The sequence below is a fragment of the Fundulus heteroclitus genome, chromosome 7, assembly GCF_011125445.2.
Source record: "Fundulus heteroclitus isolate FHET01 chromosome 7, MU-UCD_Fhet_4.1, whole genome shotgun sequence".
NCBI lineage: Eukaryota > Metazoa > Chordata > Actinopteri > Cyprinodontiformes > Fundulidae > Fundulus > Fundulus heteroclitus.
This window is the reverse complement of record NC_046367.1, coordinates 36,923,943-36,948,637: the sequence shown is the minus strand read 5'-3', so window position 1 is coordinate 36,948,637 and position 24,695 is coordinate 36,923,943. Positions and strand designations below refer to the sequence as shown.

Sequence of the window (24,695 nt, the reverse complement as noted above, 5' to 3'; positions counted from 1 at the left end):
ATCGAAAAGTTGGTGGTAGGTTGTGTTAAAAAGAGGACATGAGAGCGCTGCCCTCTACCTAACTCAACAGAACAGAATGAGGAATTCAACACATTCCTGTGGTTTCTCTGAAGAGAAGTGTGCATGCGTCTCCTCCCTGCCTCTCCCTCATTCTCAAATATGCGCCTGAGACCCGGCATGGAGCCAGAATGTTTTACAACTTCATGAGTTTGTTTGTTCAGCTCTCTTCTTCGTTACGGCCCAGGCAAAAGGAACAGCTGTCTACCTGTCCTCCAAGAACACTTCATTCAGCAGAAAGACGTCTGAGTTTTTCGCTTACATGCTCCAGATGAGTACAGTACTAAGCCAGGCTTATTCTTCACGTTTTTTTTAGCATCTCCACGGAGGATAAAGCCATGACAAAAATAAACAAAAACGCACACATTTTAAATTTGATAGGTTTTAAGTATTGTGTCCAGTGGTGACGCAGGGGTAGAGCACGTGACCCAGTCCTAGACGCGGTCGTGTCAGGTTCGAGTCCCGGGCCATGGATCTTTACCGCATCTCTTTCCCCTCTCTCTCAACTAGGGCTGGGCGATAAATCGATTTAATCGATTAATTCGAATATACAATTCTTTAAGATTTCATTTTTGGAAAAATCTGGATTTCATTTTGCCAATACACTCATTGGGTTTCCATGAAGAGAACAGCATGTGATGCTGAATATATGTTTAGGCAAATGTATTGTCAAAATATTGTTAAGTGGAAACTTTCTTTTTACCATAATACGAGGTACTTCATTTACTTATTTACTTTTTTTTTAACTTAGTTTGAAGTTCACAAGTGCAGTAAAGCCTGTTCTTAGCTCAATGTGTAATACCACTAGCAGCAAATGTTTTGTTATATTTTCATTGTTTATAATAGCACGGCTGCCATCTTGTTTTACAAGCATGTTTCACAGCTTGTTTTTAGTTGCACTTTGAATTCAGGTCAACTCGCTGACGAAATGCTTGACATAAAAGCAAGGTTTTAAAATAATTTCTTTAATTTCTTTTTATGAAACAAAAAGGAGGAAAAAAAATCGATTAATCGGATTTGGTATGATAAAATCGGAGATTTATTTTTTAATCCATATCGCCCAGCCCTACTCTCAACCCCATTTCCTGTCAGCCTACAGTCAAATAAAGGCCTCTAGCAGTACAAAATTTAAAGAAAAATTTTTGTTTAAAGTTGTTGGACTGCACTCAATTTTATAAACTTTTCCAGTTTATATTTCATCTTTATTTCATTAAAAAAACATGAGGTGGAATTTTTTTTGTTTGTTTTTTAAGTTGAGGTTAAATACAAATCATTTTAGGACGTGGTGTGTCGCTTCGCTGTTTCTCTGGATGCATTCCCCCTGCGGAGCGTTGCGTAGTGCAGCTCGAAGGGGGTGGCCCGTCAAGCTAATAACAGCTAACGCTAGCTCATATAGTTCAGGAGGTTTATAGCTGCGCTGAAGCACGTTAAACTGCTTTACTGACTTTTCCATGTTGCTCTCAAACATCCGTGTCGTACTGTCGTCTAATTTCAGCGTAACTGTGACAACTTTCAGCATAACGGTCCACTGCGGTGAAATGCGCTAGCAAGAACCCTGAACGTGCTGAAAATGCCTTTGCACCTCAGCTTCCACATTTGTGTGCTAGAGTCTCATCTATTCACACTCCTTAACTGTAGGTGGAAATAATGTCATCATTCTAAACCACAGAAGAAGAAATGCAAAGTTTCTGGTACGACTCAGGCTAAATATGATACGATTTTACAGAGATGCAAACGGAGGACGACGTGGATGTGCGACTCCGTACAGAACCAACACAGAAGTTGTCACGCTGCCGACTAACGAAGAGAGTCAGCTGCTTGTTAGCGGCATTTGGTTAGCTTCTGGTGGTGCCCTGGTGGCACATTTAATGGTATTTATCAGCCTGAATCAGACACCACCAAAGATGTATGACAAAAGGGACGCCAAAAAAGAAAGATTGAGAATAAATACAAAAAACAGGTTGCAATAAATGCATCAGTAAGCGTCCACTAAGCTTGTCATATTTTTCACTCCACTGCCACCGTTTTATAGAAAAACCCAAACTCTGTGCCCTGCTACTTAAAGAAACTAGACAAGTAATCCTTAACCTACTCCTTGTCATTATTAGCGGCCATCCTTGCATTACTTGGGTGTGGACTGCTTTAAAAATGTACTTATTTTCTGTCATTACTCTTAAAAAAATAATCGTAACAATCACATGCAGCTGGTTTATTTTTATATTTTTTTCATGCTGTTAGTACTGTACTTGTTTAATATGAAACTAGTTACCACACACCTAACTTAAGGGACCCTGATTCTCATAAGTGAGTATGTGTGACAAGTCAAGGGGTCCTTGCTTTTTCAATGTGATTCAAATTTTCAATAATGTAAGAAAGGTACATTTAACTGACATCTGCTACAAAACGATGATTAAAAGTGATTGCTCTGTTCATAATTGACAACATTGCTTGATTTGTCAGAGGTCTATGTCTGGAGTGCATGTTAAATGTCTGTCAAAACAAAGCCAAACATTGCTGCAAACTGTTTTACTGTAGACTTTTTACACACAACAAAAGACCACACTGCACCACAGTTACCAACATTACACATAAACAGAACCAAAGTGTAAGGCTGAACAGAACTAAACAGACGCCTCTAGGTTCAATTTCCTCTAATTTTCAGAGCTGCCTTTTTTTTTTTTTTTTTTTTTTTGAACCTGGGAAAACTGTAATATTCAGCAAAGGCAGACATTCAAACAAACCCAGGAACACACTCTTCTGTTTCGTCAAAGTCGATTAAGAAAGTTCGTCAACAATGTAATAAGTTCCTGGTGACTCCCCATGGAAACAGCCTCCGCTTGTTTCTTTTCTCTCCTCCTTTTTTGGCGCCTTCTTCCCTCTGCTATGCAAGCTAGCTACCTCTCAGAAAGACTCGCTCATTTCTCCACAGTCATCTCTCTCTGAATATTACTGTTGGAGCAATATTAGCATTTTTCTCAATACAATGACACACTCTTACATAACAAATTCATATTCATCAGTTAAGATTGATACCTCTGTTAAATAAAACATACAACTACAGGTAAAGCTGATAAAATGTAAATGTTACACCATTTATAAACGTGTCTACAATTGTCACGGAGATTGTAAGCAAAATGTGGGTGTGGGGTTGACCTACCAGAAATGGCCTCTTCTATTACATTTCTAACTGAAGGATGTTTTCTTTAGCTTTTATTGCCTTGTTAATGATACTTGAATTTCTCTATTTTTTTTTTAAATTGCTAATATCTATTTGCCTTTGTGTGTTAGAAAGGTTGACCCAGGTTGTCATAGATATGCAAAAGTATTTACATGACTGTATTAGACGCACAGTGGCTTGTAGCTTTAAGGCTAGAACGTTTTTTAAAAGCTAAATAAAACAACAGTGGAACCAGATCAAAATTAAATTTCTCTAATGCTCAATTTACGGCTCAGTTTCAAGGAACCAAACAATTTTCAGATTATGTACATTTCTTGCCTCTCTCTGTTAAGCAATACCTCGTCTTTGCCAGTTCTGAGAACTCTCAACAAAAGAGCTGATAAATGGGCCTAAAAGTGTCAGTTCAACAAGGTGACGTGCGTGCGAGAAAACACAAGATAATAAAAATATTTTTGAGAAAAAACACTGAACTCACTAAGTGCTATTAGGATTATGGGGGAAGGGAGGACTGAGGAAGATAGGCAGAAAGCGAGCTGCCCTCTTTCAGAATTTTAAAATGTAATTTGCCAAGCACTGTGAAGGAAGATTAGGAGGACTGGACTGCTTTACAACACAGATACCCCGGCTAATCCTAAAACACATTAACAGTCATAATTATACAGCTACAACAGATTAGTGTTGCAAAAAAAAAAAAGACGACTGACAAAAAAAGGGGGGGAGGCGGGTTAGGAAGAAATACAAAGAAAGAGAGTAAAGACGGGATGTGATGAAGCAATTAAGAAGAAAAACAACATTCCCAAGGAGTACAACAAGAGAGTCAAGAGAAACAAGTGTAGGAGTTGATAGTCAAAAGGTTGTGGAGCGAGAGGCAGATAAAATCTTTACGGCAATATATATGAATATTTATTCGGAAATATATCAAATCTATGTGGAAGAAAATGCAAGCGGTCATGGCAGGACTTGAATGAGGAGGAATAATAAGACACAAACAACAGGAGGAGAGAAGATGGAGAAAAGAAGAAAGATGGGAACAGCAAGCTCAAACCCACTCAGTGCAAATCTGGGATAAATTATTTCTTTGACATGTGGAAAAACAATGTTTTTAAGGATCTGATCGATGGAGCAGAGGGGAGCGGGAGTACATGTAGCTTGTCTATCAGGGAACATTAAAATCTAAAATGTGGTGAATAAAATCAAATCTGACAAAATGCTGCACACACACAGTTTGGGTCCTTTATTGTGTTTCAGTGAAGCTAATTGACAGAAAACAAGAGTGGCCTATCTGTCTCGTTCAAAATTTACTAAGTTACTTTAACTGAGCTAAATCTGTAACTAATCTGCTAAACTCTGCAGGATTTAGCAGGAAAGACTTTTTAAGACCTTGTTAAAAGTCCTAACCGAAGTAGAAATTACATCTTACCACATGCTGCAGACCTGAGGCTAATCGTTATTTTAGTAATTGTGTATTATATTGATTATTCTGCCAATTATTCCAAGTAACTAGATGAAAAAGAAAAACAGCAAATTCTGTAGAAATGTCATGTAACTATTTGAGCTTATTTTGTGAGCAATAGAAATGCATGAAAGAGAAGATGCAAATCAACATCTTATTTCTGCAAAATGCAAAAATTATTCCATGTCTTTAATGGACAATTGATCATTTGTGGCAAAGGATGCATCTGCAGCTAAACATATTATTAAAATCCACTTGTCAAAAGCTCAGCCTCCTCTTGTTGACATAAAGCGTAACTCAACCCCAAATCAACTATTTTTTGTCAATAAAATGATAACATGGTTGTCTTATAGTACCGTCTACATATCCTGGTCATTATTTTGACCAGTTAGTGCATTTTTGTTGAAATCCTGCCTTTGTGTCTAAAATCGTTAGAGTGGCACCCTCCTAAGGTGAAACGGTGGTCTTGCATTGAATTTCAAATCCGTATTGCTATTGGCTCAAAGGTTTTTGTGACATAATTTGGAGAAGCTGTGGCGGGAATATAGCAAAACGTTTTAACATATAATAAGTAAGTTTAACTATCTGGAGTTACCATTATAGACATCTATAACGTCATTTTTGACTTCTCATGTCATCGTTAGTGACATTACTAACAGTATGAATTAGGATTTAAGATATAGCTAATGTCATTCTGACTACTCAAAACTAAATGTCAGACACCTATGATGACTAACGACACATATGGCAAAATAGTTTGAATCTTACAAGGCAAAACCGAATTATAGATATCTGTACTTAAAGTTTGGACTAGGCAAAACTTTGTTGTAGATATCAGTAGTTAATATCCAGACTAGCGATAAAGTGTTAATGTCTTGCCATAGTGCTGTCTCACAGATAGACACCTGAATTGCTGAGTCAGAGCCTTGATCCAGCAGCTCAAAGATATGAGACTCGCTGGGCTTCACTAAGCCTCCCTCAACCTCCAGGAACGAGGGATGTGAAAAATCCTCCACCTCATAAGACCAAACCGTGGTGTCATTACCAGCATAACTTTGCTCACTCTCCATGATTCAATATGGAAAATCAAGCTTGCTGCTGCTCCCCCCACCCTACTCCCGCATATCCCCGCCCACTTTGATGGAATTTCATTAATTTATCTGGGGGGCAGGATTATGCTTTTACGTGCGGGTGAGTTACACTTTAAGATCAATATAGTGCTAGATGCCTCTGTGGTAGAAATGGTCACAAATTGCTTTCTGCATTTTTAAACATCAAAAACATGTTATCCAAATAAAATCCAACCTTTGCAGTGCACCCAAATGTCAAGTTACACCAATTACTTGGGAATCGATACCGGTACTTAACAGTACCTATTTTCGGTACTTTTGTGTGTTTATGTAGTGATAAATGTTTATTCAAATTTATTAACAAAACCTCTATTTTTTTTCTATTTAACAAATTTATTTCTCGGTATCTAAACTTGTTTGGATCTGCAAATGAACCTTATGAAATTACTTATGAATTTTAATACCTTGCGAGAATCCACAGCACATAAACAGTTTTTTTAACCAAAACAGTTATCAGAGGCACAGAGTGAAAGAGGCGAATATGGGACTGAAGCTGTGTGTGAATAAAATTCTGGGAATTGTTTTAGTGCAACAGTTTCAGAGAAGAAATAAAAACTATATTAAAAATATATATTTTATCCTGATTTTAAATTAGGACTGGATACGTTTGCAAAGAGGGAACAGAGAGCCTCTCTTTTCTGCGCTCTTTGCTCTGACTGCAGGCGGGTTTCAGAATGAGGCAGCAGCTGTCTGTCTGTCTGTCTGTCTGTCTGTCTGTCTGTCTGTCCGTCCGTCCATCTGAGGCAGGGCTTGAAGAAGTAGGAAGGTGTTCACAGCAGCACTCGCCTCTCTCCCAAGACAATAACTGAAGAACGATTGTTACTTTCACTGGAAGTCACCAATAAATTGTTCGCTTGTCACTTTTTTGAAAAATGGTCACTGGATAGGTCTGAAAACTCGCTAAATATAGCAAGAAATTCGCTGAATTGACAGTTATGACCAGGTGCTTCCTCAGATTAGAAGCATTCCCACCGCTGTTCTTGCACTTTGCATCGCAAATATTGCAGCGAGCGTAACCTGTGTCACGTTTTGGAAAGTGGAGCCCTACTTTTGACCGCTTTTCTATCAGCCATGCTTTGTTGGACCAACGGAGGCTACTGACGTCATCACGCTCTTGTGCATGCCATGCTGTGTTCATGTTCGGCATGGAAAATACGCCACTCTTCCACTCACTCAGCGTCACAGTGATGCGTTTAGGTACCGAAACATGGTACCATTTGATTTAACACGAATCGGCACTACAGAGTTCCGACAGGATTCGGTCTGTACCCATCCCTAAGAGTGACGTCCGCTTTGCTGCTCCCGATATGAATAACTAATGACCACTGATGGCAGGAAGGCTAGAAAAACTTTATTGTGAATGCAGCAGATTTAAGTCCTTTAAGAGACATAGAAAGCTACATTTATCTGGGCAGGTCAGAGCTTTACCTAAAAAGAGGATCAGAAATGCTTTGTCCACTACTAACAATGATGAAAGCGCTAGTAGTGGAAAACTTACCAGCAACGTTTTGATTTTAAACCCTTTAACAAACTTAAATTGGCCAGTTTCAGTAGCAGCATATTTCCGCTTAGCGTGGCGACTAGAATAAAATCCTTCTTAAAATGCTGCTGCTCTACACCTAATACTTAATAAAATACGTGAATACTTCAGTCAGGATTACAACACAATGTACGTTTGTGTCTTCTATTAAAAACCTAATAAATGTGGAAACTTCGGCTGTTTCTAAGTGTAAATTAAAACCTAGAATGGAAAATCTGGCCACAGTAAAGACTTCCTAATAAGCAACACGTAGATATTTCATTTAGGACTTTAACCACCATGCAGAAGCCCTATACACCGCTGTGTACACCTAGCAGTTATACAATCCGCCAGTACAACCACGTACCACAAATTTTCATTACCCTATCGGATGCTAGCTCCCTGCCTGGCACAGTTTGAAGGGCACACAAACTGTACGGTACAAAAAACAAAGCCCTAGATGTAGCACCGTTTACTGCTGCAAACAGACCACTTTAATCAATAATGGCTGATCGTTAACACTTTGTCAGCTTGGAGAAAAGGAATATACGAGCTAGACAAACCTCCTCCCATTGCTATCAGTTTGCAAAACCTGTTGGTTTACAGATGTAAACAAAAAAAAAACAAAAAAAAAAGGCCTTTCTACTTCCATGTGGAACTGAGCCATTTCAGAAAGGGGGAAGTGCACAAAGAGGAAGAGCCGTTTACCTGAAGGGGAAACAAAGCTTTTAGCTGTGTGTGCACGGCCCCGAGGAAGGTGAAGAGGAGATGTACCGGTGTGAAAGATAAGAATGATAAATGAGAGCTGTGTGGGCTGAGAGGGTGGTATACGGATAGCAGATTAAAAGGCAAAAAAAAAAAAAAAAGGTGCAGAGAGCAGGAAAAAGGAGGAGGGCGGAAAACGAGGGCATCTCCAGCCAAAGTTTCTCACATACACACACAGCTTGGACACATCTCTCCTTCAATCAAAACTGGGCCCATCTATCCGCAAGGCCGCTGTGCTTTTTGAATAATGGACCCAATATGAAGCAAGTCACTGAGATGATTTGGTTGTCTGATGGGGGTCATGGGGTTCCTGCCCTGAGAGCAGTGCAGGGAATCAACAGCAGTCATAAAGGAATCACAAGACGGAGTCATTTGCATTTTACACTCACAACTAAATTGGAAATGACTCGTGTCTGCTCCTGTCTGGGCCATCCCGATTCATATCAGATACGCTTTTAATTTTTTATACAGCAGTTATGGAGAACTGGACCTCCGTGGCTTTGTCTAATTCCCCGAGACTCGGGGGGCTCTGAACATCCTATGGCTCTTTCATGACTTAAAAATGAAAGAGCTTTTGGATGATTTTCTTATATCTTCGGGGACAACGTCGAATGTTATGAAAGTTCTTTTTCATAAAAAACGGATCTTACCTCTCTTCTGTCAGTCTGAAGTTCATGGAAATCTTAGCATATTATTGCTGAACGATAAATAATGAATGATGTGGCTAGCCGACGGCTGGAAAGTAGAAATTGTTCATGGTTTTGTTCATTTTCACGAACACACTGGTCTCCGTGGTACCTTTGGCAAGGTTGCTGACACAGCTGCCTTTTAAAGAGCATCAACGGGAACGGGCTGATTACTGGTACTAAGGCATACTAAAGATTTAAAAACATATAGTTTCAAAACTGCTAAGATTTTCCAACTCACTGCTATTAGGTTTTAAAACAAAGAGTTTTCTCTGACTACGGAACACAGAAAAATGCAATGCTGCCACCTCCTTACCTGTTGCTGTGCATTGCCAGTCAGCTAGCTTTTTTTCCAGAAGTGTCCCTAAGTCCCTTTTCTGCACGTGCAAGACCGTCTTAGCATCTCTTCTGCTCCTGAGGGGGATTGTGTGAAAACAAAAGTCTCCCAAACCCACTTAGATCTTATTTCTTTCTACTGAGATCTTCCTCTTCGTCTCATAAACTTGTACGCAGTTCGCTTCTTTCAACTCTCAGCCATGTTCAAAGTATACAGTGAGAGCAGCGGACCTACAATGAACAGCTAACACTGAAGCTCAGGTGTGTGCGTGCAAGCAAGCACACGCACGTGTTTGTTTGTCGGGAGGCTGGTGCACGTGCTGGTGTGTGGATCAGCTACTTCTTTAGATGCATTACCAAAGCGGAGCGTTGAGTAGTGCAGCTCGAAAGGGGCTATTTGTCAAGCTAATAAAAGCTAGCGCTAGCTAATGTGGTTCAGGAGGTTTATTGACTTTTCTATGTTGCTCTCTAACATCCATGTCCTACTGACCAGTAAGGCTCATAAAAAAAAAAAGAGCGCAACGTTCTAATTTCAGCGCAACTTTGACAATTTTTGAGCGTAACGATCCATTACGCTGAACTGCACTGGCGAGAACTCTGAAGCTAACCGCTAAGCTAACCAGATACATAAACACTAGAGGTGCGCATGTGCAGCCAGCAAGCGGAAACTAGGAAGGAACGAGCACGGACACTGGCGTTACGTGAGCGCGTCAATGATTGTTATGGGGGATTACCAATAGATAAGGTGATACCCACAGAAAGCATTTTTTAGCCTCCTTTTTATAAATACATAATGTATTTAATACTTTCAGGGAGTGTTGCACCAAACCAGTATCGGACGGGGCCCCGATCCAGCACTAAAATGGTGGTATCGGCATCAGCGAGTACCAACAAATAGGGCACCAGTACCATTTTGATGTTTGTATGTCACTTGAACGCAGCCTTCTCTCTCCCGACTAGTATTATACATGTTATATAAGTTCATGAAAGTTGCACTATTTTGGCATTTGAGAGCCAAAACTCTGGGTTAAAAAGAGATTATTCAATTATTAATGTAATTTTACTGTCTTACCGTTGCACCACTATTATACATGTTATAATTTCACGAATGTTGCACTATTTTGGCCTTTGAGAGCCAAAAGTTTATTCAACTATTGTCACCCATTCCAGGTAGGCAATAAAAGTTCTACTACCCTAAGTAGTATGCAGTTCATCATATATACACACACACACACACACACACACACATCAATTTCAAACAGATGGTATCAGTATGGGTCAATTCTGCACAGCCAGGTATCGGTTATCAGTATCGAGGCCAAAAAATGGCATCGGCACAAAACTACTTTCACGATGGAATGACCATCTTTCCCAGTGTTACAAAAAGTGTTTATGAACAGGTTTACCAACTACAGCTTTAAAACCAACCCCCCCACCCACCTTATATGTTTTTCAGATGGGCTTCCAACACATTTTGTGAGCTTTTGCAACTTGTGCACAGTGATCTGTGTCAGGTGGGGATATCGTCCTCAGTGGGATTCTATCAACATGCTAACACATCACAAGCATCAAAGATTTGAACCAACGGGCACTAGGTATATATATATATATATATATATATATATATATATATATATATATATATATATATAACCGAACAATTCTCACATCCAAAACAATCCTTTAAAAACATTAATGCTGCACACTGTAACACTGCAATGACCATATATGCGACACATTTTGTAAAGTCTCCTGCGATCCTGGCTTGGTTTTGACTGTGATGAGTTTTTACTCTTTGTTGCTATGCTATGACGTCACCAAAGAGGAAGAGAGATGTTCATTTCTGCCTCCATCAAAGAAGTGTGTTTGTGAAAGTTTGGGAAAACTGCAAAACAGTGGAAATCATTCTCCAAACCTAATTTTATGGAGCTTTACCTGACTTTCTTTAATTGCAGGCAGGGGCAAGTACCTATTAACAGATTTCTTCTTTATTGGAGACGGCGATACAAGTGTTTAAGCCAGCGCTCAACAAGACAGTAACATCAACGGTGCTGGTGTTGCCAAAATTTAGGGGCATTAGGTGATGTTCCCAGAGGAAAATGTGTTCTCTGACCTTTACTCCAATAAAAACAAACCTGTCACCCTCCTGAAACAACATGTGTCCCATATAAACTGTGTTCAGTGTCTTTATTCTAAATATATCTCACTAAAGAACGCTTTTTGCATTGGTATGAAAAAAAAAAGTTTAATGCATTAATTAGCTATGCATATTTAGGGTAAGAAAAAAGTAGTTTTAACTTCCTTTTAATATACTAGAGATTATTTTCAAGATGCAAACAGCTTGCTTGATTGAATTAAATTTCAATTCACATGTTCTGCTTACAAAAAAATAAACAGGCTCTTTAGAAGTATTTCTGCTTGAACAGTCAAGTTTGGGAAACTAAATCCGTGCCAGTCGTTACTCTTATCAAGTTTGTAAAACTACAGTTGGTCAGGCGCTTTAAATAACACTAATTAGATCATGTTAAAGAACTTTTCTTTAAAACGTAGTGCGGTAATCAGGGCTGTCCTTTACTCCATCTGAGACTGGTACAGGTTTAGGGTCAGAAAAAAGGGCAGCTTTGCACACACTGCTTGGACTTTTAGCTTCAGGTCGGCGCTACGGAGTCTTAATATTTACCAAAATTAGCCACCAAGGAGACAGTTTCTTTCCCCCAAACTATATATCTAATGAACACGTAACAGTCAAAAGGGCCCCCGATCGATATTATTATTTACTTGAAAATGTGTAAATTCATGTTTACAAGAATACTGCAATGTACCTTCTTTGTAGAGCTGTGCATAAAAATCGATACAAAGATTAATATTGATGTTTTTAAAAACGATTTAATATCGATATTGTGGCTTTCAATATCGATATACCTCCTAACCCCTAGGGGGCGTTATCACAGCGCGCCATTACTGTTCAGAGAGAGGAAGTAAAAGTGAGAAGAATTTGCGGAACAGCCGACAGGATTATAGAAGCGCCTTCGTCCCTAAAATCAGACGTTTGGACACATTTTTGGTTTCTGTGATGCGTTAAATGCATTGAACCAAATGCACTTTATTTTCCTGTTAATATATCAGTGTTCAATAAATTGAACATAAATATATTATTTGGCTGGTTTTGTTGATTGAATGACTTTGAGCATTAATTTGAAAATAATAAATATCGATATTGGAATCAAATCAAATCAAGCTGAGCTACATCTGTCCTAGATCAGGGTTCTGCAACCTGTGGCTCTTTACACCTTCAGCTTTGGCTCTAAAAAGACCAAAAATGCGATGGGGAAAAATTGGTCAATGTTTCTAAATGTAAAGGTAATTTAAAATTTGCTAGCTTTAGGATGCATTTAGTTCTGCAATTAATTAACTCACTATAGATAAATGAAGTATCTTATTGTCAACAGGTTGCAAACGACTTGCTTTTGGATCATTTTGATGCCATTTGCTATAAAAATCAAAATGTCCAATTGAAGAAAATGCATTAAACCTAAACATAAAAATACTGTTGGAACTGTTGATCTTTAACTAAAAAAAACGGAAACAAATTTCCTATAGTATACTATAAAAACAGGCTCTTGTTTCAAAGAGATGTGTAACTTTTGTGGCTCTAAACAAAATGTATTTGTTGTTGGTTGTAAAGGTCGCTGACCCCTGATCTAGATGATACCCAGCACTACTTCTTTGTATATTGTACTTAAAATGTCATCACTGAGAGCAAAGTGGTCAGATTCACCGTGGTATGAAGCAAACTTGGCAACCAAAACCCTGATTCTTATAGATGTTAGGAGTGGAGGTCCTGCACCGGTGCCACTCATTACCTGCTCCAGAAGTTTCCTGTATCTCTGGGTGGCTTGCTGGATGAGATCTCTCACAGTCCACCCATCCTTGCAAGGCACGACTACACCTGTCTGCCCGAAAATGACGGTCACCTTCATCCTGAAGCCCTTCTGGTTAATCCAAGATGGTGCTGGTGAAGAGCAGCCAAAAAAAAAAAAGGGGAGGGTAGGATCCAAAGTGCTCCACAGAGAGAGTTGAGGTTGAAGTTGGGCTCAAATCACAGGATCACACCGAGTGTGTGTGTGTATTTTTTTTAATCCGCAGGGCTCAGAGCAACTTCTTTAAAAAAACAAAAAAAAAAAAAAAAAAAGTTTCCCTCTTAGCTCCACGGTTAAATGTCATCCACTCGACCCCACAGGGCGCAGCCAGCAGATGGTCCTGCGGAGGTTCGGTCACCGTGCAGCCGTCCCCTCCTCCCTCATCCCCTGCCCGGGTTCTGCAGATGCCGCCGCTCGCTCAGCTCAGCTCGGCCCCCCAAAGCGAGCGCAAACTTTCAGGGAAAGTCGAAGCGCTGCGCTGCTTTCATGACGGAACCGAGCCGCGGCTCATGCGTCAGAGGCGTGTCGCTCTTTTTATTCCTCTTTGGCACTTTTACGCGCTAGCTGATTAGCCCGCTTGTGTAACCTGGACCCCGGCTGAGACGAGCGAGTTGGACCTTTTCGCTTCTGGACAACTTGTTTTTTGTTTTTTTTTTACACACGGGCGTCTTTTTCTAGTGCAGCCGAGCTTGCTGCGGCTTGTTTCGGCGAGTGAAAAAAGTTTGGCATCGCCCACGGCGGAGCGGCTCCGGCGCTAGCTAGCGTTAGCCACCTTAGCTGAACTTTGGAGGAGGGAGGGATGCAGCCGCTCCGGGCATCACTCCACAAGTTTTCCTCTGGCTTCCGCTCACTCGTCTGCATCCATTCCGTGGCGCACGGAGGCGACGAGGAAGCGCCGAAGTTGTTGACGGCGTCCTGAGTGCGAGTGGAAGTGGGCTGAAGCAGCGAGGGGGAGAAAAGAAGCGCTTCTCTGAGTTGGAAAAGTTTGGGGATTCCTGCGCAGCGGCCGCCGCTCGTTCCTGACCAGTTCCTGACCAGCTACTCTCTCCGCCGCTTGTTGCTGTCACTTTCTTAAAGGGGAAGCGCCTCAACCCTGCAAATACAGCAGTGAAGCATAATTAAGAGTAAATAAAAAGCAGTGAAACATCATTAGAAAATAAATTAAAAGCGGTGAAACATCATTACAAATAAATAAAAAGCAGTGAAACATCATTAGAAATAAATAAATATTAGTTAAACATCATTAGCAATAAATAAAAGCAGTGAAACATCATTAGAAATAAATAAAAAGCGGTGAAACATCATTAAAAAATAAATAAAAAGCTGTGAAACATCATTAGAAATAAATAAAAACCAGTGAAACATCATTAGAAATAAATAAAAAGCTGTGAAACATCATTTAGAAACATTTTAAAAGCAGTGAAACATTTAAAAAAATTTAAAGAGCAGTGAAACATCATTTAAAACATTTAAAGAGCAGTTAAACATCATCCATCCATCCATTTTCCATCATGCTTATCCCTGTTGGAGTCGCAAAGGATGCTGGTGCCTATTTCCAGCATTCAATGGGCGAGAGGCAGGGTCAGTTAAACATCATTTGAAAAAAAAAAAAGTAGTGAAACATCATTAAAATGATAAAAAACAGTGAAATATAAAAAAAAATTTGATGAATAATTATGGTGATGCAGGAGGGGATGCAAACTAAGTTTACTAAAACACTAGCATGATGCGCTCCCTTCTGCTGCTGCTCTAACACTTATAGTTATATAGTTATAGCACAGTTGAAAAGTTAGAAAACTGCACAAGTGTGGAAATATGCTTTAATGTACACATTTGATTCTAAGTTCCATTTATTTTCTTTCTTTCTTTCAATTCAGTTCAATTTATTTATATAGCGCCAATTCATGAAACATGTCATCTCAAAGTCATATTCAATCAGATTATACACATTGGATCAGATTATACAGATAGGTCAAAACAAATTCCTATCTAAGGATTTATGTTGTAATTGGATTTTTGTAAGCGTTTTTAAAAGTGTAATTGTGTGTTCATCAATGAAACTATGGTTTCATGATGACAATACATATTCTAAATAATGAAATAAGATAAGATAGGCGTTATTGATCTCACATTGGAGAAATTCACATGTCAAAAAACAAATTTTGACAATTTAGTCTGCAGAAAAGTATGGAATCGGGAAATTTTATGAGTCCTCAGAAGCTGCATGCTTGAAATGCATTTGGTAATTTTGCAAGAATATGACTCGTTGCAGAAAATCCACAGGTATAAGTCCAGGTAAGTACAATCAAGGGTGCGGCTCACAGCCATTTAGGTGTTACCTTTCTGAACTGTTTCCGCTGTTACAGTTGATTTTTTTTCTGTAAAGACCTGAATTCTCCATATGCTCTCTAAATAAGGTAAATTCCCGGATTAAATGCCTGTCTAAAAACAAGTGGATGCCAACTTGACTCTTTCAAACCGCATGGCTTTATGTTGTCCATTGTAATTTAGGGCTGATATTGAACTTTTCCACAACTGTTGTGATTTCTGATCAAAAATCCAAATAAAATCAAAGCATGGGAAGACTGTCTCGGAAGGAAGGCAGCAAGGGGATGCGATGCACTGAACTTAGTGCCACAACATGGAGCAAGAAACATCTATTTATCCTTCTATAGCTACATATCCGTAGACGGTCACACCCTGGTGCCTTTCTGCAACAGTCATGTGGCAAAAGGCAGGGTACACCCTGGACAGGATGATCTGCTGGATGTGCTCTCCACCATTTTGCTGCTACACTGCGCTGCTCTGACGGTGGTATTTTATGGGTAGGGAGGGGCTAAGCCCTGAGTGGCAGCTGTTCACATTAACATACATCCAGATGTGGCCGGTCTGTCTAGTAAACAAGAGACCGGAGAACAACACAGAGAGATGGTGTGTGACGTCATACCATAGTGCAACAAAGATATCTTTAGTTCCTCACATCACATTTTTTTATTTCTCTCTATCTAAAATAATAACTATTGATTACTGCTCCTTTATTTTTTTGTGTGTTTTTAAAACGCAATACCTAATTTTCTTACATGTTTAACCATTATCCATCTGCAAATGTATCCTCACCACAGTAGCTACATTAATTTAGGGAATGTAACAGCTACCGTCACTAAAACAGGGTTTGAGCATCAGGAGCAACAAAGGTTAATTTGAACTGTCAGGATTTTAACTGTGATGCACACTTTGAATACATTGGACTCAGCTTTACTGCTTATTTGTGTCATTCGTTGCAACCTTTGGACCTTTTATGATGTTGACATTATATACTGTTTGTTAATGATACAATGATGATAAATTTTCAATATGTCATGTTAGTGTTTTGTAAGACCCTTGTAACTATGGAAGTGAAGCAGTGCTTTATTGACCAAACAGGTAAGCAAATGTTTCTTTGGGACTCATGAAGGTTCCAGAGGAAAGGAGGGGAATGTTAACGGAGAGTTTAAGAGTTCAGTAACTGATGATGAAGAGGAGAAAGCTGTTTCTTATTGTCTGTGGAGAAGGTCAAGATCCAGGAGGAAGTTGAGTACATCCACCGGGCCTGAGGTTGGCAGAAAGTGACGAGCGGTGTAGGCGGTGGTGATGGTGGCAGAGCTTTGGAGGCTGGACGGACAGGTGAGTGTTGTTGGTGGAGTATAGAGGAGATCCAAAAGGAGGTCCAGGGGAGCAGGAAGCAGAGTGGTGAGGAGATTAACAGAGGAATTTCCAGAATGAGTACGTCCAAGAACTCTGAGGACAAGGAGGTAGAGGACTGAAGATCTGGACAGACCCAGAGCCCTGGAGACTGCAAGAGAGGACACAAGGTGGTAAACATCTGCTGTAGGTTGAAATTTGTGGCAAATGAAATATAAATAATATATATCCAAATGTATTTGTAATTTTTGCCTAAATACGATTATTACACAATTATGTGAGAAACCTGTGCTAAGAAAAAAACAAATTACTCATTATATCATATATGAATTATATGAATTCCCATTTTAATAAACGTCTCTATTAATGTTCTCATGCATAAAAGCCCATATTGTTCTCTAAAAATAAATTTTAGTCAGAATCAAGAACCCGCTGCAATGATGCTAACTTCATCACCTCTGTTTGACAGATGCTGAGAAGTTATCAAGACATCAGGCATCTTCTGGTTACTGGCACCGTTTCAACAACATAATGGTGAAGCTGTATTTACAAAACATCCTGGCTTTTCCTTGTTTGGGTCGTCTTCAAAGGGGGGAATCCCTCCCTGAGAGGAGGAGTTCGACTTTGTAATTAGCAGCTGAACTGCCTGCATGTGTAGATCTGCTAATTCATTTGAGCTAGGTTTAGTTTCTGGGTCACTGAATTGCATTGCTACTAATGAACCCCAGGGGAGAGGGGGGTATTGTGCATGCAACACTCTTTTCTCTCTCTTTTTATCTTCTGTAATGAAGTTTTAAAGTTAGAAGTGTGCATGAATTATCATCTGGCTAACGAATTTTAATTAACTCAGAAGTTGGGGAGGATCAGGACAATACACAGTTTTCAATACACAGCATAGGATGTGTTTACAATATATATCTATAGGAATGATTTAATTATACATCTTATTAGTATGCAACTGCTATAATAAAGAACAGCCCTAAGACTGAATCAAACAATACATGAACTCGCCAAAAATCCTAATTATTTTCACTATGCAATGCTGCAGAAGCCAAAGATCTTCTTAAATTAAACTATTGTCTAGCTGGATTTTAGGTGCTTGAGTTTAATTTTCCAAACATGTAGTTCAAGTAAAATTTTAAATACACTCATCATGGGCATGAACGTCCTTTTGGGGTTTTTAAATATTTGTTTAAGTCATTCCTTTTTTGGCCAGACTTTACTGTAAAACTTTCTTCTAATCACACAAGGGGAAAATGATTCATACATTACACACATATATATTCACCCCATTATATTTTATTAAATGTCCCTTTCAAAGCTGGAGAGAAACAAAACATTTTTTATGGTACCAGTATGTGGGTTAGTGGTGGCTTTCTGGTCAGGCACTCCTCAAGAAGCTCCTTAATAGTCCATGTGGGTTGCTGCCAATTTCAGTGGAGCTTGAAGTGTTAGAAATTCTCCTACATTTGCGGAACGGAAACTTTCGGCCACGCGAAGGGGCATGGTAGCCAAAATGACATAATACGGACTCGCAGACCTCCCGGATGTGGACACCATATTCCAGTTTATGATCAGCTTCAGACATAGGGATCCCTGTTCATTCCTGAATATCCTAACTGGCTTTGTTTTGTTCGATAAAGCTCATATGTGAGTCAAGGCAGGTGAGTGAATACGTTTGGCTATATCGTGTGTATATATATATATATATATATATATATATATATATATATATATATATATATATATATATATATATATATATATATATATATATATATGTATTATATCCTCTCCCGTTACCTTTAGATGTCAAACATATTTTAAGTGCAGCCCTAGCCATTTTACGCTGCTGGTTAATGACCTATTTTTAGATAAAGAACCATGAATTCATGCACAACCCTTTATTCAATGACCTTTTTACCAAAACTGTAGGTCTTAAAGAAAAAAAAAGGACGGAGCTTCCCTGGATCTGCCTTTGTGATTGGTAGGGAGGATGTAGTGACTGTAGTATTAACAACTGACATGACAGGCTAGAATGCAAAAGGAAGGAAAACTGTTCTTCTATTGAACTTTGTATTGACCCCTATATATATATATATATATATATATATATATATATATATATATATATATATATATATACTTTTTTTCCAACCTTGTCTCCCGATCTGAAGATTTTCCCTTAGCTTTACCTTTTCATTCACACTGTATTCATACCCTGCCCACTTGATCCGTCCGGCAGTGCGTTTCTCCCCTTTTTGTCCCATATGGTAAAACCCTAACCTCAGCAGTGCTCTGTGTCATGCGCCCCACATTATGAGCAGTTAGGAAGCCACTGTGAACATGCTGGAAACTGAATGCTCCCCTGCTGTTAGGACAGGTGCATCCACTCCCCGGCTAACAATTCATTGCAGGAGAACAAGAGGGGCATGGGCAGTCGGTGCAGTATTATACAGGTCAATGATTTTTCCCTGTTTAAATATTTCTAAAGGGGCTGTAATTTGGGGGAGATGTCTGCAACAATCCCAACACACAAAGAATACAAGACTACAGTCAAGAATACAGCTGAAATCAGTCAGTATTTAGAAACCCTTTCTGTTGCCATGAGCAAATAAATATCAGCAAACAAATGGTTTTATAATAACAGATGGCTTGTAAAACGTTTTTAGTTACCAAGGTAATGCAGAAAGGGGCATGATTGGTAAAATCAAAGTCCCTACAAGCAGCATTCACTCCTGGAGAAGCGTAGAGCCACAGGGAGAGTCGTCTGCATTGTCCATGGCTTTGCAGCAATCCCTCATACTGAGCAAGCATGAAGCGACAGAAGAAAGAAAAACTCCCCATTAACGGGAAGGAAAACCTCCGGCAGAACCAGGCTCAGTATGAACGGTCATCTGCCTCGACCGACTGGGGATTAGAGAAGACAGAGCAGAGACACAACAAGACAGACAGAAAGGCACAGAAGCACACATTGATCCAGTAATCTGTTCTACATTAGATGGTAGTAGCGGGTGAGCCGTCTTCTCTGGATGATGTCACAGTTAACAGAACGCCAGACCAGGTGTACCTACTATGCAGAAAAAAGACAGAAAAAAAAAGTTAAAAGCTGAAATGACAACAGTCATTTCAATGTAATGCAATGCAAAACTGGAGAACAGTAGAACTCAGCAGAGTGAGAAAATTAGACCCTGATGTCCTCCAGTAGCCTAAGCCTATAGCAACATAACTATAAAGGTAGCTCAGGGTAACATGAGCCACTCTAACTATAAGCTTTGTCAAAAAGGAAAGTTTTAAGATTAGTCTTAAAAGTAGACGGGGTGTCTGCCTCATGGACCAAAACTGGGAGTTGGTTCCACAGGAGAGGAGCCTGATAGCTAAAGTATCTGCCTCCCATTCTGGCCTCTATACACTCCAAACACAAGACACCACTGCTGAAGAAAAGTGATGTTGAGTTTTTTTTCTTCCATGTTCACAGAGCTTTTTAACAAGGCAGAGAAATACTTGGACAATACAGCCTGGTAGGATGAGGCCAAAGCTGAGCTTTATGGACGTTATTCCACACACCATGTGTGGAGGAAGAATGGTTGTCGTGCCGAACAGACGATGACAAAAGTAAAGTTTAGAGGTGGTAATGTCATGAAAAGGGTCGTTTTACAGCATTTGGTGCTAATAGGCTTAATGAAGGACGACTGGAGAAATTTACCCGGACATTCTCAATAACAACAAGCAGGACAATATTACCAATCGCACAACCAGACAAACTGTTTGTTGGTTTCAGGGGGAGAAACTGTAAAAGTTCCAGGATGGCCCAGTCAATCACCTGACTTGTATCCAAGTAAAAAACAACGGAAAGAACTGAAGAGCAGAAATTACAAGATATAAAGAAAGGTTGTGTGTAAGAAAAAAAAATACACAGACGGAGGTATGAGGCAGTCCTGAATTAAAAAAAATAGTCCAGAGGAACATGAAAGAGATAAACAGGAAGATCTGACAAAGGAAGGGTTGAAAGGCTTTAAGTCAAGCAAAACCCTGGAAATGTTTTTTTCATTCATTATATAATGTGAACCGCCAGCTATTTTATATCATTGCACAACTATACAGAGTAAATCCTTTCTTTTCTTTTCATAGAGGCGCTGCCATGTTGACATCCAAATAACGCGCTATCACTCAAATCACACGAGAATGCTCGTAATTGTGACGTACCAACTGCACCTGGCCCTGGAATACGAACATGCAATAGATCCAAGGCAACAGTACTAAACCTGCCCGGTATTCGGTTGCAAAACTAAACTACATGTTTGCAAAAGGAAATCCTTTATCAGAAATTGCAACCCATCAAAAGATGCGAGTGTGCCAGAACAAGCAGCAGCATGGCTGCAAGCCGACTGACTGACAGCTTGCTGTATGATGGCAAGGTGCGTTTACGCTCTCCTTGGTGCAGTTCGTATGTCACTTCTGGGCCTCCGGTTCAGCTAATAATGGCCACGCTTGAGGATTGCTTATAGTCTGCTATCGTAAATGTTTTGGGGTGCGCCAGGAGGTTATTATGTAGCATGTTTCGATTATGAATGCACCAATGTGTTATACTAAGAGCGTGGCACGTTTAACCTGAAAATGGTTGTATACTTTTGTTTGACTTTAAATGTATGGGAGGTTGATTAATGAAATGCAACACAGCTAGGTCGACTTACTGGATGCACCAGAGCTGTGTGGAGCAGGATCTGGGGTGATTGATGGGAAAATATTAAAGGGATGACTAGAAGTAACAGCAACTACACAAAGTATCACCAAATACAGGATTGGTTAGAAATACCAGACCAAAAGTGATTTAAAAAAAAATTCAGTAACAAGCAACAACACAGTTAAATGGCCACAAGAAATCAAACATTACCCAAGTAGAACAGAAACTAAGATCTATGAAGAGAAACAGAAACTGAGAACATAACTCTGAGTAATATACCAAGACCCTAAACAAAACTATGAAATGAAAACAAAACCAGTGATCATGACAGCGCTGACCACAAGCACCTTTAACTTAGCATTGCCCAAAGTCTCAACTCTAAAGCCATTATTTAATGAGACGGTGCTCTAGGGAAAATGTACTACATTCGTGCTACAGAACAAACCACACACCTGCCAGTGAGTAATTTCTGAGGAAAAGGTGACAATGTTTAATCCCTAAATTCCTTCTACCCTACAGTATAATCTGAAAGGTGTGTTTTCCATTCAAATGAAACCGATGCACACTGGTTAGCACTGTACTGTAATGGCACCGCAAACAAATCTCCACTTCCAGTTTTCAGGTGCTCTTGCCTTCTCATAGTCCACAGATAATAAATAAAGATTTTTTTTCTCATCTGAATAAGTGTGAGCATGCAACGTTGTTTTTGTCTTGTGTGTCGCGACGTTGGCTCCGAGTGAGAGACCTCTTCCAGGGTGTGCGCTGCCTCTCCCCTGTTTGCTGCTGCGACAGGCTGCGGCCCCCAGTAATCCTCAATGGGAGGAAATAGGTCTGGAAAGTTGTTGATTATTTGGCTCATTTTCAGTTAAACTTTGGAGTAATTATGTGAATCGTTTTCCCGGGGAGTTTGTGTCCAACACATAGTCCTGCAAATTAAAAAAGAATCCTGTGTTTTTACGTGCTAGGCAGCCTATACAGTGTCTTCACAAGTACAAACTAGAAAATATCTCGTTTGAGATTTTGTGTGACAGATCAACACATTATAGCACAGCATTGTAAAGGGGAGAAAAGTGACTTGCAGTTGTATTATACCCCCTTTACTTCAACACCCCTAAATAAAACTCACCCATTACCTTTAGATGTCAAATAGCGATGAGTCCACCCTTTTAGAGTTTGTTGGTGGACATTAGTGAACAAATAGCCTCAGAAAGCCCAAGAATCACAGCAGACAGGTATAAAGGGATAAAGTTATGGAGTAGTTTACATCGGCTACTGAACATCTCAGAGAGCAATGCTGAATTAAAAAAATAGAAAAGAGTATGGCACAACTGCACTGTCACATACATTTCTAATAAAACACATGGTCTGTGGTTGTGACATGACAAAATGAGAAATTAACACTTTTGCAAGCCACTGCAGATATAGATGACCAATAGATAGCTTACACTGGTAAAATCTAACACAAAATAAAAGAAAATTTAGCAAATGTTTTCGAAAATGAAGGCAAATGTTGTGCCTTTAAGGTTTTCTTAAACACTGAAGCCAGTTTCATTGTGTAAATGATGGGATGGCCAAATATCCGGAAACCTGGTTTTATTTAGATGACAGGAGGAGCTACTTGATCAATCCACATATAAGGGTGTAATTCAGAAATCTAATCAGCATTATTCACATTCAAGCCTTAGCTTTAGCACATAATGCCTGAACAGCCCAGCAGCTCCAGGATTTGTAGCGTCTCAGAGCTTTAAATCTGGTGTTTGTTGTGACATTACCTTGCTGGGGCGGCAGTAACAATGAATTGTTATGACTGTAATGACCACTTCTGAGCAGCTGAAAGGAAGCAGGGTGGTCAACCACAGCGAGGCAAGAAGGTCCATGTGTTTAGAGGGTGATTACTATCTAGTTAGTACACTTCATCTGTAAACTTGGACTTTTTTACCCCAGAAGGGGGAGACAAAACAGCTTCACTTCAGGTCTTTCAGCACTTTACTTGGATTAGCATAAGATGACCTAAGAGAGCAGTTTAATGTTTTTAATAGAATCTGAAGGGGCTGTACACCTGTATTAATTGATTCTCTAACATTAAGTTTTACATTAATTGTATATTTTTGCTGTTCCTTGGAAAAGCATAGTTTTGATAAAACCAATCAGATTCGTAGAAAGTTTCTTTTTTGTCCAAACAGAGCAGGGGTCTCAAAAGATTTGGCCAAGATTGTCAAATTTAAAGTACTCACAGGCCACATTAATTTCTTTTAAATTGAAAACACCCAAAAAACAACAACACATTTTTTGTGAAGTTCCTTTTTCCCTAATAAAAAAACAAAAAAGTTTACTTTTGTAACAATATTCAGTGTCAGCATCATTTTTGACAGGCCTTACATCAGTAAAAAATTTCACCCTTATATGTTTGTTTTTAATTATTTGTCTGTCTGGTCCAACTATCGGTGCAAGGGGGCCAAATTTGCACCAGTCTTGAATTTTTTTTGTGGGCATAATCCTTCCAAGGGCCACAAATGACTTTGGACACCCCGGCCTTGGAGGATAAATGATTTGTCTGCTGAATGAGATAAGCCACTTTTCCTTGGATACTTTTTATTATGCGTAAATGTTTTCATTCTCCATTTCTGTGACCCCAGGAGACAAAAAAAAAAAAAACATAGCAGTAAATAAGATCATTCGTCTATATGTTGTTGGTAGATTGTAAGATATTTTGTGTGGCGCAGGCCTGCTCAGACTTGAAGAAAAAGTTCCTGTAAATCCTTTGTGCTTCATGTTTGTGCAAGTAAGATTGTCTGTTAAATCTCTTCAGCAATAATAACTCATGTCTTCTTCCTTAAGAATAACCTTTATTTTTAAGCTTGTCACCTTTGTGGGCTGAGGTGCATTCCAAACCTCCAGATTGCTCTAACACATTATTAAAAAAACAGCGACCTGACTTGGTGCTCTACATGTTTTGTGTTACTGAACGTTTTTTTCCCCCCATTTCCTGCAGCCTGGTCTTGCATCTTAATGTGTGTGGATGTTTGTGCGATGGCAGCAGAGAAACTGACAGATCAATACTAAAACTTGTCAGCAGGGAGGTTTCGATCAGCCACACTCCCTCTGTCTATACCGGCATACCCCCAGTCCCCTGTGCACGGATATCCATAGGAATGGTCAAACCCAACATCGGATTAAACAGCGGAAAGAAGATTGGCAACGCTGCCTCTTCCTTCTGCCAGCTCCAACATGCACCTACAGAAAATATTGTTTCATTGTTTCAGGAGGACGTTACAATGACTTATTC

General features: G+C 39.5%; 1 protein-coding gene across 3 annotated transcripts in view; it reads right to left on the bottom strand.

The window, feature by feature from the left end:
* Positions 1-13,174, bottom strand: part of pard3bb (par-3 family cell polarity regulator beta b) — a 302,455-nt gene extending 289,281 nt beyond the window's left edge. For all 3 annotated transcript variants that reach the window (XM_036139581.1, XM_036139580.1, XM_036139582.1), the window contains exon 1: positions 12,988-13,174. In XM_036139581.1, coding sequence (XP_035995474.1) covers positions 12,988-13,104 — 117 coding nt within the window. In that variant the 5' untranslated portion in view covers positions 13,105-13,174. The remainder of the gene's footprint in view (positions 1-12,987) is intronic.
* Positions 13,175-24,695: the final 11,521 nt, after the last annotated feature.